Source organism: Lissotriton helveticus, chromosome 8, assembly GCF_964261635.1.
Source record: "Lissotriton helveticus chromosome 8, aLisHel1.1, whole genome shotgun sequence".
NCBI classification, from domain to species: domain Eukaryota; kingdom Metazoa; phylum Chordata; class Amphibia; order Caudata; family Salamandridae; genus Lissotriton; species Lissotriton helveticus.
In genome coordinates this window covers 19,832,850-19,846,699 of record NC_136069.1, presented here as the reverse complement: position 1 = coordinate 19,846,699, position 13,850 = coordinate 19,832,850, and the positions used below count along the sequence as shown (strand labels likewise).

Sequence of the window (13,850 nt, the reverse complement as noted above, 5' to 3'; positions counted from 1 at the left end):
ATAAAGAGATGGCGACCCGCTGTCTCAGGAAGCAACTAGTGAACAGTACAGCATGGTACAGATTGATGCAGGAGAACTACAAGGCCAGAGATAACAGCGATGGAGACCGCAAACACTCATACTGCTGCATACGACCACTCATTAGACTTGCATCAACCGAAAAGTTTTACAAAGCACTCCCACCCCTTGAAAGCCCCCAAATCAAGCCCTCTGCTTATTAGTAATAAGGCGATTGCTTACACTCCTTTTGCTTTTCTTGCTGGAGCAGACCGGGCTTCCGTTGACTTCTGCCACGCTTGCAGACTCCTTGAGCTTTCGTTTTTTCTTTCTTAGTGAAGATATTGCCAACAACGCCTCTGTGCGCTTCAGCAGCTTTTGTTTTGTTTTCAGCTTACATTGTTTCGGCAGTGGGAGCCTTGAGTCTGGATCCTCACCGGCAGCGTCCTTCGCACCTTCTTCTGAAGCCGGTGAAAGGATTGCGTTCCCATTGAGCACAGGGCATTTCACCTTCTTTGGCTTAGCAGTTGTGATCGTGACCTCTCCCTCGGCTTGTGTTGAGCTACCTTCTGCCAGTGTAGAGCCTGTGGTGTCCTGTAGGTGTTTAACTTTCTTCTTAGGCTTACTGGGTGCACTCGTCTGACACACTACTTGCGTAGCCTGTACAACGCTCTGTCCAGCCTGCTGAAGGAGTGTGCTTTTCTTTTTCTTCTTTGGCTTACTCCTTGTACTCGTTATTGCTACCTCAGGTGCATCATTTGTTACAAGTCCATTCTGCAATTGTGTTTCACCGGGTTCTTGTGAAGATAATACCTTTTTCTTCTTCTGCAGAGTCTTCGGAGAGTCACTAACAAGTTCGACAATAGTGTTGCAGTTGTTATTGTTTTCACAAGTGAGCAAGTCTCCTATGGTGCTCGTTGTTAGCTTGCCTTTGGAAGCTCCAGGCTCGTTATCAGGAGGAACTTCACCAGGTTTGCCAGCAGCACTTGTTCCCTCTTCAGATGTCAGGCTGGCAAGAAGATTAGCATCCTGTGCCTTTCGCTTCTTTCTTTTCTTTTTTTTCTTGGGGGGTCCCGCAGATGCACCATCCTCCTCGGCACTCCTCTTTGGTGCGGAGTCTTTTTCTTTTGCTGTTATAGAAACAAGGATACACATCAGAGAACAGAGACCAGAAAAACCTAAAAGAGAACGATTGTGAAGAATAAAATCAAGAAGATGGGAATGGGAAACCAGCAAGAAATGTAACAGTACGGTAAGAAAAGGGGATACAGTGAGGGCGTTTAGAACAAAAAACAAGTAAAGCAGTGGTGAGACAGCCACAAGAGATGAAAAACATCCATAAGAGAAATATACAGGAGAGACAGTGTCTAACAAGAGAAGAAAAGATAAAAGAAAAAACCTACATGAGGAGAAAGGAGGTGAAATACTAATGAGACAAAGCAGGAAAGTGTCTAGGAATGCAATAATCCACACAAAAGGGGTCATTAAAAACAATCCCTGACAAAGACAGTATGTCTGGGTTTTATTAGGCAACACGTTCAGTATTATGTTAGTAGAGCAACCACACTAGAGGAAGACCGCAGAGACAACAGCGACAACAGCGTGCTCTAACCATAAAGTAGTTTCCCAGGCAGTTCAATCCAAGCACTCTCGTGGAAGGATACACCCAACAGCATTACATGAACGATGAACGCTCCGCTGGGCTTAGCCACGACTCGACGGCCTCAAGCCAATGGCCAAACGAGACTGCTGAAGAAAGTCGAACTTGTTGAAAGGGGCGGATCCAAAGCACTTTATGTACTTTTCTAGGATTAGGTCAGTTTGACAGCTGTGCTCTCAAAACACAGGCCGAGAACGTTACTTACCTGTGACAATTTGCTTGAAGCGTTGTGATGTCGATTCTCAAGCTTTGAGAGTTCCTATCATTTAGTATTTGACGTGTGAACATTACAATTTGTTTTTCTTAGAAGGCGTTTGTTTCAAGGTAACTTGGGGTACCTTCCCTGACACCCACAATGCACACGTACACAGACTCCAACTCAGTCTGCCCCTGACCCCCACAAACACCTCTTTGGGTACGCGCGTGTCGAGGCATGACGTTATAAAGTCTGTGGACCGGGTTACAACTATTTCCGCATACATTTCTTATACGAGGTGGGGAAACACCACATGTGAATCTACATCCTTACAAGCTATATAACATTATAGGTAAGTGACCGTTCCCCCTATTTGTAATATGCGTAGCTGTAGAGCACATTCATTGCAAAGACTGAAAAGCAGCATTCATCCTTCCAATGTGGTTGTTTACGGTCAAGCGTGTGAGACATGTTCAATAATGTCTTGAGTTCAATTAATAATGAAGGACTCTCGTCTGGCGTGAATATACACACACTAGTCTTTAATGAGCGTGTGGGCAGAGGTCTATGGGACAGCCGTACAGATATTGGTCGGGGTTTGGCGAAATAGGTCTTCAATGCCAATTCCAAATTGGTCCCGGCTTATAGTTTGGAAATTGAATACAAGGGTATATTCAGAATGGAAGAGCGAGGGTAGGGGAGAAAAGAGAAGGACTGGACTCTAATAAAGCTGGAGGAGCACTGGATAGCTTCAGTTTGCCTTCAGTCGTTCTGCTTGTGACACTACTGCTCTGGAGTGCAAAAAAACGATGGATTTAGGCCCAGATCTTTGTACTGGGGTGAATGTATGACATTGTTCTACATTCTGTCCATCAACTGTTGTTTTTTGCAATTTTCAACCCCGAGTGGGCTGGGTATGCTCAGACGTGAGTCCCAGGCTCTCCACACCACTGGAGTCAAGCTATCCAGGCTGATGAAGGCTGATAGCCAGAAACCGGTCCTTGGATGCTTGATTCCGGTCTGGGAAAGACATGGCTTGGTAGTTCGGACTGGACTGTTCCCACGAGGCACAGGGTCAGAGCTGATTTGCATATAGCCAGTGTCTAACCCAGGGTGGTGCGGAGTGCAAAAAAACGATGGATTTAGGCCCAGATCCTTGTACTGGGGTGAATGTATGACATTGTTCTACATTCTGTCCATCAACTGTGTTTTTTGCAATTACTGCTCTTCCAAGCACTGCCGCAGAGTGCTGAAGCGCAGTCATGCTTGAGGGACTACGACAGCACAGGATGCTATGAATTCAAATGGACTCAGTTTGGCAGTAGAGCAGCGACTGTATTCACTGAACTGGTACTGCTGATCAATAGGTAAGAACGTCTATTAAGGAAGCACTTTCGCATTCCTTGCATCCGAGATAGCTAAATTTCATTTCATGCTTGCACCAGATGAGAAGCTGATTGTTGTGTTTTCTCTGGAGCCACAGTTCGAGGAGACTTCACATTCGGAAATAGTGAGGCTCTCAAATATGAACTCCCCTTGAAAAGAACAGCCAGAGCGCCATGAAGCTGTGGTGCCACAGGCTGCGTGGATTTATAACGGGCTTGTGCAGCTGAATGGAAGGGCTGAGATCTACCTTTCGGCTGCCCACCTCAAGCCGATGAAGGTCCAATGCTTCCTAGGCTTGGGATGTGGAAATATACACCCGGAATTTCTATGCAGCTTATCCGGTCACCATTGATCAGTTGCAGGAAACTTTGGTGATCAGAAAACAAGCAAAACCTTTCTATTTCCAATCTTTTATTTAATCTTCGGATCAAGAAATGCTTTGAGAGCCTTTTTTTTTTACTGCCCAGAAGCGGGAGGACTACAAGGTTTGGTCCTTCTGAGACTTGGAAAGTTTTTCAATTAACATTTTATATGGCGGAGCTATACGTTAGGAGCTGGTGGGAAGGACTGAAAAATATATGAAGTAGAATGTTATTTGGTGCCCCTTAAACACAAGGTTGTAACCACTCGGCAGGCTATTGATCATCCATTAGTGTGTCTCGCCAATGTGGCATCAGAGTGATAACGAGCGGAGCGAAGGGAGAGGCATTTGTTTCAAGCAGATGGAGGTTTTAAAGCGGTAGTCGATGGCCGGGCTCCTCCTCGTCTATTCTTACATTACCTTTGCATTTGAAATGGAGATTATTGTCCTTTAAGTAATGGGTGTTGCAAAAAGAGTTTGAAACTGTAGCTTGGAATATAAACTAAAGAAAGTTCTCCAATGATGTTGAAGGAACACGCACGCTTAGGCCTTTGATTTGCCCTAGTGGCTGAACAGACAGTGCAAGATATGAATAGAGCAGTGCTTGAAAAAGGAAAACCCAGGAACCAGAGCTCAGCATTCAAAGTCGGGTAAAAGCAATGCAACCATTAGGACTTTTGAATGGAAATACCATGGCAGTGTGCATTAGTGGGGATGTCCATCAAATCCTTCACAGCACTAACAATCTGCATGGACATACGTGTGTACACACACAGACACACACACACAATATCCCTGTGGAGGTCGGGGCCAAATGTAGGACAATGTCACTGGACTGATCATGACCAACAGTACCTGTGGCACCAGCTGCTTTTACAGATGGGGCTGAAAAGCCGCACGTTTCCTACAGCGTGCCTCTGACAACTATTTCTCTGTGAAAACAATTTTTCACCAGAAGACTCGCCAAGTCAAGAGAAAAATTGTAGCCTTGGAGGGGCTTAAAAGCTTCAAAGTGACACCAATAAAATGCTTTACAATTATGCACTACACTGCAGCCATAAAGCATTTCTGATTCCAATGCACTCTTCTCAAAACACACAGTAGGACAAACAGCACAAGAATTTAAGAAGAAAGTAACAAACATAGTGGAACAAAGGATAGAGACCAGCTAGTGGCAATGGAAGACAGACAGAAGAGGTGTGAGAACCACACAAGAAGATAGACGAGACAACAGCACTAGCAATGGGGGAAACAGAGGATGCTACAAAGGAGGGACAGTCCATGCCGCCTAACGCTGGTCTCTCAAGCTTGTGAAGTGTCCCCAACTAAAGATTATTGAAAACCTAAAATCTCAACACTAACACGCATCTCAGGAGCTTGCCACTTCAGACGTTAACCTTCGAAGTAGTGCTATTTATAACTCAAATGCGCTCCTTTAATCAACATCTGAAGGCCCTGCTGGGATAAGAACCTGCTACCTACATCTGAACAGCAGGAAAAGAACCCCCTCGATGCCCAAGTGCACAACTCTCAGGGTCGACCAGACCAGCCGTAACCCATTTTACCCAAGCTTATGGGGTTAGAAAGCAGACCCATAGGAGCACGTCCCAAAACTGTTGGCATCTATTCTCTGCTCATGAAATCAGAATACCAAACTGCGACATGTCTCAGATCGTAGATTGGCGCTAGTGCAGGACATCCCTGCGGCCTAAAGGAAGAGCTTGCAGGAACTCACCTTTTTCTAACTCTGCTTTATTTTTTAATGCTCTGAAATGCTTCCTCCTGGACCACTTCTGGCTAAAGTCGTCGTCATCTTCATCTGTAGAAACATCCTCAGGAAAGTCGTCTTGAGGGAAGATGCCTAAAAGGTAGGAAGAGAAGCATGAATCTCAGAGTGCTCTAGTGAGTTCCAACAAAGAGTGCTCGTGAGAGCTTTATAGTACAACCCCCTTCCTCTATTTTGTGCACCAACACACAAAGTACATTCTCTAACATACAGCAGGCCAGTGAGAGCTTTATAATACAATCTATATTATACAACTCCCTGCCCCCCCATGACAGTCTGTGAACCAGCACACGAAGTACATTCTCTAACATGGAGAGTGCTCGTGAGTTTTACGATACAACCCCCATCCCCCCCCTTCAGTCTGTGCACCAGCACTCAGAGTACTCTCTAACATAGCATGCTCGTGAGAGTTTTACAATACAACCCCCGCCACAGTCTGTGCACCTGAACACAAAGTACATTAGTCTTAGTTTGCAAACTAGGAGGATCCCGATAGAAACACGGCTACTGCATGTATTATCGTGCCGAGTTGATGGGTCGGTCTGCCTGGGGCCGCCCTTGTGTGGGACCCGGAGTACTAATAACCGTAGATAAAGTAAAGTAAAGTCCACATTTGTAAAGCGCACAATCACCCGTAAGGGTCTCTAGGCGCTGGGGGGCCGTCGGGAAGATTAAGCGAGCTATTGCCCAGAGTCACATGGTGCTGGGCTGACCTGCCGCCGGAGCCGGGAATCGAACCGTGGTCCCCAGATTCCAGCGTCAGTCGCCCTGGCCGCGGCGCCACACCTCTTCCATGTCTGCATACTATCTGCAATTATTATTAGAAAATAGCAGCTTACAACTGCTCAACAGTGACCCATCTGTCCCGTTCTCAGTTACATGAAATTTCTGACAAACTTGTAATTTGCCTCAGATTCAGCGGCGCCTCGCATGTCGGTTCCGCATATGCCCTGAAGAAGTCCACTGTAATGGACGAAACGCGTTGACCGGTCTACTCTGCATGTTGCATGCCACGCTCAAATCAATTGTGATTTAGAACAAGGAAGACTTGAATACAACAACTCTGGACACAGACCTTGTACTTTGTTTAATTGGTCATGTAGTGGTGCACCGAATGTTCTTTGTATGTTAGAGAATGTAAAACAGCATGCACCAGCACACAAAGTACGTTGTCTAACATACAGTGCTTGTGAGAGCTTTAAAATACAACCCCCGTGACAGTCTGTGCACCAGGACACAAAGTACATTCTCTAACATACAGGATGCAATGATTACATAATTATAGGAAAAATAAAGGGAATGCAGCACTGTTCATATATTCATACATGTTAACAGTTCCATCTTATGCATCTGTACTTTTTTATCGGACGAGTGACTAAACAACAACTTTGAGTATACGCGCAAAATCGAACAGAGTTGCAGCACTCTTCTTTCAACTTTCACTTCGATACCTACTCGGAAGAAGCAATCCGCAAACTGCTCTGCACCTTGAAGCCCTCTAATCACCTCACAGACCCTCTACCGGCTAATGCGGTAAAAGACTTCATCCCCTTGCTCCTCCCTCTCTGGACCAAAATCATCAACAGCTCCCTGCAACAAGGCCTCATTCCGGACTCCCTCAAGGTGGGGCAAGTGACGCCTATACTCAAGAAACCTACAGCTGATTCGTCTGACCTAAACAATTACCGGCCCATCACCAATATTCCCACCCTGGCCAAACTGCTGGAGAAATGTGTCCAACTCCAACTAACAAGGCACATTGACCAATTTGACCTCCTCAACTCTCATCAATCAGGCTTCCGAGCGAAACATAGCACGGAAACAGCTATGACACACATAATTGATGACGCCCTCCAAATTCTTGATCGCAATGAGTCCTGCCTCCTCATCCTTCTGGACCTCTCGTCAGCATTTGACACGGTCAAACATGAGAACTTGCTGGAGCTGCTAAGCACTAGAATGGGACTATCGGGAACGGTTCTCAAATGGTTTTCGTCCTTCCTGCACAACCGGACTCAGAAGTTTAAGATTGACAATGTGCTATCTTCACCTGTGCCTGCAGATCTAGGTGTTCCACAAGGATCCTCCCTCTCCCCCACATTGTTCAACCTCGTCATGGAACCGCTCGCCACCTTGCTCCAAGCTTCTAATGTCCAATTCCATATGTACGCCGACGACACACAACTGTACCTAAAGCTTCATTCCCCGGAAGATATCAAACATCTGAATTCCACGCTTATTAACACTCAATCTTGGCTAGCCGATAATCACCTCAAACTAAATGCTCTGAAAACTGAGTTCCTTCTCATCTCACCCCCGGCGAACATTTCAACCACCCAAACATGGCTCAACAATTTAACAGCACTCAATGTCCAACCCACCATCGTGGACTCAGCGAAATCCCTAGGCATCACACTGGACGCCAAGCTCAACATGCAGCAGCACGTCAGCAAAGCCACAAAAGCAGCTAATTTCCAAATCAACACACTGAGGAAAATTAAACCCTTCCTCCCTGCTGAAGACTTCCGAACTGCTGTACAAGCGTTAGTCATCCCTCGAATAGACTACGGAATTGTGGCCCTCAGCGGACTCCCGCTATCCACAACAGCACCCTTAAGAGCCTCCCTGAACGCTGCCGCAAGACTCATTACTGGCTCAAGAAAACATTCGCACATATCCCCGGACTTAAAGTCTCTAAAATGGCTGCCTTTTGAAGCCAGAATACAACAAAAAATTGCAGTCATGACACACGCGGCCGTGCACCACCATGCACCCAACTACCTCGCTCAAAAGTTGTCTATTTCAGGAGGTTCGAGATCCAATAGAAGCTCAAAAAATCTACTCCTGAAACCCCGTAGATTCCGGAAAGAGAAAACTTACAAGCGCTCCTTCTCAGGAATGGCACCCAGGATCTGGAATGCGCTCCCTCCTGAAACCAGGCTTATCTCCTCCACTGCACTCTTCAAGAAAGAGGTGAAAACCATCCTTCTGGCCAAGATCTCCTGAACCTTATAGGTGCTGGATCAGAGACTCTGCATTGCCTTGTGTCAATGCTCACCTTGTCCTTTGGCACTATACCTCTACTTGAGGGAGACACTATTACGCTACTTTCTTACTACCGACCAATATATGATACACGTTGGGGCACTGTTTCACCCTCCCGCTGCCCCCACTCTGTGCTCTCTCTATACTAAAACACTGTTATAAGCCTCCACACACCCAAAGTGTACCTGAACACCTCTGTAGTGGGATCAATGTCTTATGCCGTCTTATATTACTTGTTTACCTGACTGTATATTGATATGTTTTATGTATGTTATTATTATCCTTTCATGTTAGTGACTACTACATTGCTCCCATTACCTCTGTTCATTCCTACTGCCCCTACCCTGTCATTGTGAAGCGCTCTGATATCTGTAAGGATCTTGTTCGCGCTATATAAAACTTTGAATAAATAAATAAATAAATATAACTAATTAGCCAGTGACACCTATTTTAATAGACATTAGAATGCCAAATACGTATGGGATGCTATGAATAGCATCAAAGACAGATAAAGCCTTACCTTCAGCCAGATTTCTGAACCTAGGGAAAATGAAAAACACATCAGTGAGGAAGACGGAAAACTCTTTCAGTTGTTACCATATCTACTTTGGTTTGAAATTGACACGCCCAGATGCTTTGTAGCCCTGGTCTAAGAAGTGCACCCCATTGGAGATGAACCTAATTCCTGCCAACCCCGAAGAAGACTACTGACTTGACCCAAGCCCTACCAGCCTGTCTCCAGCTTCCAAGACCCTGCAAAAGAAGAGGACATCTATCCTGCAGCCAGTGACTTCCAGAACCACAGGAAGACAGCCTGCTCTTCGACAGACCAGAGACTCCAGAGGACAGCAGATCTGTCCCCAAGACCCCTACACAAAGGACTCCAGTGCCCTCCAGATCCGCGAGTCCTGCTCACTCTGCACAAGACGCCTCTGACCCATGTCCATGTGGCCCATCGATCAACAACAGGTTTCTCAGCGATCCGGACATCAAGTCCAGCATTGGCTGACCCCCACTGGAGTTCATGATGACGCCTTTAGCCTTAAACCAGAGGCACCCCCAACCGCGGCCGGCTTCGGTAAGAAGAATCAGACGTCAAAGGACACCCCTGCACCCAAAGCCCCTGGGCCTTGGTGAGCGGAGGGGGTCCCTACGACACTCAACATCCCAACTTACCTCTGCTAACGATGGTCTCCCTCCTGCAGCAATTTCAATGCTTCTGAAGAAAGTGAAAATCTATACCATATCAAGCTTAGTAGCTACTTTTCTTTACATTTATTTTAACAGTAAGAACTACACAACTAAATGTGTTAACTCACTTATTCACAAGTCTGTAGAGCCGTTTCCGATTTTGAGGAGGGGTGAACTTCTTACTAGAAAGTTGAAAGAGTCTGTCTGCTATTGCGCTGTAATCAAACTGGACACAAAGAAAACAATATAATCAGTGAATGAGAACATGTTACTGTAATCCTGGATGTCCATCGCATAAATCTTCACTGAAGTCATGAACTTAGAATAGTTCTCGTCAGAGTGCAGGAGGGGCCGAACACTTCTGCCGTACCACTTTGTAGACATATATATATTTATTTCCAATGGTGGTGGACATAAAAAAAAAAAAGATCAATATGCTTCTCATCTACACACACAATTGCATTTACTAAATGTTCTCGGTCTCTGTGATTGGTATTTTTAAATAAACTACATTGCAGCATTTACCTGAAAAAGTAAGTCTCAAACTATAGAGTCTTAATCTTCTCCACCGCAATATAAAAATAAAGTGAAAGGTGTCTACATGGTTAAGGCACACAGCTTTCAACTCCCAGTATGTCTTGTACTGGCAGATTGCCTCACAGACTCAATTTGTTGGAAAGGTTTAGCATTAAGAAGAAAATAGATCTTTACTAGAGAACATATTTAACCTTCAGGTAGCAGAGATTGTTATTTAGGAATTCAGTCAGGAATCCTGAGATGAAGAACTAGGATTACAACGCATTTTCTTCTGCATCGTAGGATCCTCAGTTACTCCTAAACGTAGAAACAATTAGCAAGATTATCCCTTGAAGCGAATATCAATAACATCTAACAGATCCATAGAATATAATTTTAAATAAAATCAAAAGACACAGAGTCAAGCAAATAGGTCTTAAAAATACTGCTTGACCTACTATTAAGACAGTCCCAGTATTTTCATCCAAACAATGTTTAGGGAACACGTGGATTGATTTTTATGTGGCTGCAAGTATCTAACAAGGGGACATTTCTCAACAAAGAAGCAGTGGCTGCTTTCTTCTGTTGAAATGAGCTCTTGAATTACCCGTAATAGGTTTGTTGATCACACACACAGGAACCTAGCCATCTAAAATCTTTGTCCTAGATGGCAGCCATGTCTGTGCAGAGGCTTTCCTCTACATCGTCCGTTGATGACAATTGTTCCTTATGCGCTCTTTCTGACATAAGATAAAATGTGGAACTGGATACTGAGTAGTAGGTGGTAGACAGACCACACACATCATCTGGGCCCATAGTAGCTTTCTTCCTACCACTGGAAGGACAATTCATGAATAGTGATGGCGTTGGACAAAACTTCTTCACAATTGTAGATGGAAAAGATTGTGAAGGGATGTTAAAAACCTCAAATGAAGAGAGAAAAGAAACCAGTAAGAAAATAAGAAGTCCTTCCTTAACGTGTTCTATGATCCAGTTAGCATGAGCCAGAAAAATAATCTGAGGCTGTGATGTAAAGGCCCAGTACAAGGCGTGCCGGGAGCTGAAAGCCGCTGACTTCTTAAAGGGTCAGTGAGCTTTTTGACCAAATGCACTCAACCTTTCACTTTCATTCTATGTACAGCAATGGTGCAGTTTAACGCTCCATAGTTTTTAGGAAGGACACGTTGACAAGTTGTTTTGAACATGTTGAAGACGCTGATACTGGTTCGTTAAAATAATTATGACAAAGAAAATCAGTTAATAAAATCTGCAAATGCTGCATGCATTTTATGTGGAGATAACGTTTGTACGGGTCTTTTCTAACATAATATACACCTGTTTATATACATGAATATATACACCTACACACACATTTCTACAAAGTGATCTGGCAGAAGTGTTCCAGGACCCCAGCAAGCAGGCGAGAATTATTCTACATTAATGAACATCAGATACAGAGCAACAGGACCCGTTCCCATCTATTACCCCGCCTTTCATGACTGAACCATACCGTGTTATGGTCTAATCTGTGATGAAACATGCTGGATGGTGAGATTTTTCATTTTAGACACCAAAACCTTTTATTGGCCAGAACTTGAAGAAAGGATTAATTCCCCAAACTAAACTGAAACAGTTTTATAATAATACAGTTTGCGCTCTGCACAGTTATGTTACTTGAGAAACGTTACAGTATTTTTCTAAAATTGTGTAACATACATATGTAGAATTTCTGCATCCTCTGTGCAACAAGATGAGGAAGCCTGGAGGAGAGTTGAACACAGGGGAGTTGCACATTGAGGCAGGCTTTACATTTGCAATCTGCATCGTGCTTCATAAAGGACCCTACTTCTGCTGCCCAGATCGATAGGCAACAGATCCGAAAGGAGGCTTTATTAAACTGTTGTTAGCAGCCCATGCAAGTCCTAATAGGAAAGAAAAGTAAAATCCCCGCTGGAACTCAGCAACATACAGAAACATGATTGCAGAGACAAGTTTAAGTCGAACAACATGAAAACAGTAGTTTTTTTATGTTTGTTCTATTCCACGCGTACCTAAAAAAAAGGGGGGTAATCTGGCTTGCTACCTGCGTCCCACTGGTGGTTTAAAATGAGATCTCGGCCACAGGAACCGAATCATACAAATGGGAGGTCTGGGACGTCTAAGCTAGACAGACTACAGATACTTTTTTTTTATAAATTCTCAATACACAGTGATTAAATTATCCTTTTTCTGGTTTTTTTGTGTTTTTTTTCTTTCTTTTTTTTTTTTTTTTACAGAGTTTTATACAGCGCGAACTTGACCCGAATCAAGTATCAGAGCGCTTTACATAGCACTAGTTGCATTACATGATGATTGGTTCCTGGGACGTTCTGAAAGTGACCACAGACCCCAGGTCATATCCCTTAACACAAACACAGTGAAGCACAAACCCGCACCCTCGGCGTGTCTGGGAACATATACGGAAAATCTTAAGCGCCTTAAGTGGAGCGATGATATCAGCCCAACTATCCTACAGGTATGCATGGAACGTATAAAAGGTGGAAACGATCAAGATATCTCCCCTATCGTAATATGGACAACGCTGTGCTCCCATCTGACCAACTGTTTTCCAGTAATACAGCAGGCCCGAAGGACAACTCAGCCTCACAATTTCAAACTTTCATTACAGTCAAAGGTACTTAAGAAAGCCAGGAATAAGGCCCTGCGGTCACTTGCAAAAAATCCTGGGAACAGCGAATGTTTAAATCTCTATCAAGCTGCCCAAAAGTCATTTAGGTTGGCGACCTTCAAAGACAAACAGAACCACGAAAATCAATTTTGGTGCAAACTGGTGTGGGAGAGTAAGAGCAAAAACCCAAGAAAGTTCTGGGCCCTAATAAACCACACCAATTCGAGCACCACCAGCTTCGGATCAGCAAATATCCAAGAGTCTGAATGGGCATCATTCCTCACAGACCATTTCAGTTCCCCAGAACATCTAGGACCCATAGGATGTGGACCGTTGAGAGAGACCGCGATCGGGGCAAGCACCCAGCGGAACACACCCAATGAGCCATCAAGCTCACTCAATATGGATCTTCAGGTGTCCCAAGACAGAGTAGCGACGGTTGTGACTAAAGCAAGATCAGATGGAGCACCGGGCCCAAATGGCCTGCCACAGAACCTTTTCAAATCTGATGTAGCTTTTTGGTCAGGAACTCTAACAAACCTTTTCAACTACGCCCTGAGAACCGCAACCATCCCAGATTCATGGCGGGGTGCAATAATACATCCAATTTATAAATCAGGATCTCGCGCTGCCCCTAACAACTACAGACTCATCGCTCTTTTGGACATTGAGGCTAAGCACTATGCAGGCCTCCTCTTGGAGGACCTGAAGCATTGGGCAACGGAACACAACCGGATCCCGATGAATCAAACGGGGTTTGTTGCCAACTCAGGGACTATGACCAATCTCCTAGCAGTGTCAACCATCGTCGACAAAGCACTCTTAACATCCAGGACAGTGCTATGCTGCTTTGTCGATTTCAAAGCAGCATTTGATAGGGTTCCTAGGGCGGCCCTATGGGAAAAGCTAAGGAAGTGGGGAATCCCTGACAAACTACTGGAGGCCATGATTCAACTTCACTCTCGTACCTGGGTACGAGTGAAGTTAGGGTCCGGCACGCATCTCTCCCGGAAAATTATGACAACGAGAGGTGTAAAACAGGGA

At 44.7% G+C, this 13,850-nt stretch overlaps 1 protein-coding gene across 1 annotated transcript in view; it reads right to left on the bottom strand.

Moving 5' to 3' along the window:
- RRP1B (ribosomal RNA processing 1B) overlaps positions 1-13,850 on the bottom strand; it is a 94,485-nt gene that overhangs the window by 44,261 nt on the left and 36,374 nt on the right. The window contains exons 10-13 of the mRNA XM_078656402.1: positions 9,751-9,848; positions 8,952-8,971; positions 5,336-5,461; positions 241-1,127 (exon numbers count right to left, since the gene is read on the bottom strand). Of these exons, the coding sequence (XP_078512528.1) occupies positions 241-1,127; positions 5,336-5,461; positions 8,952-8,971; positions 9,751-9,848 (1,131 nt within the window). The remainder of the gene's footprint in view (positions 1-240; positions 1,128-5,335; positions 5,462-8,951; positions 8,972-9,750; positions 9,849-13,850) is intronic.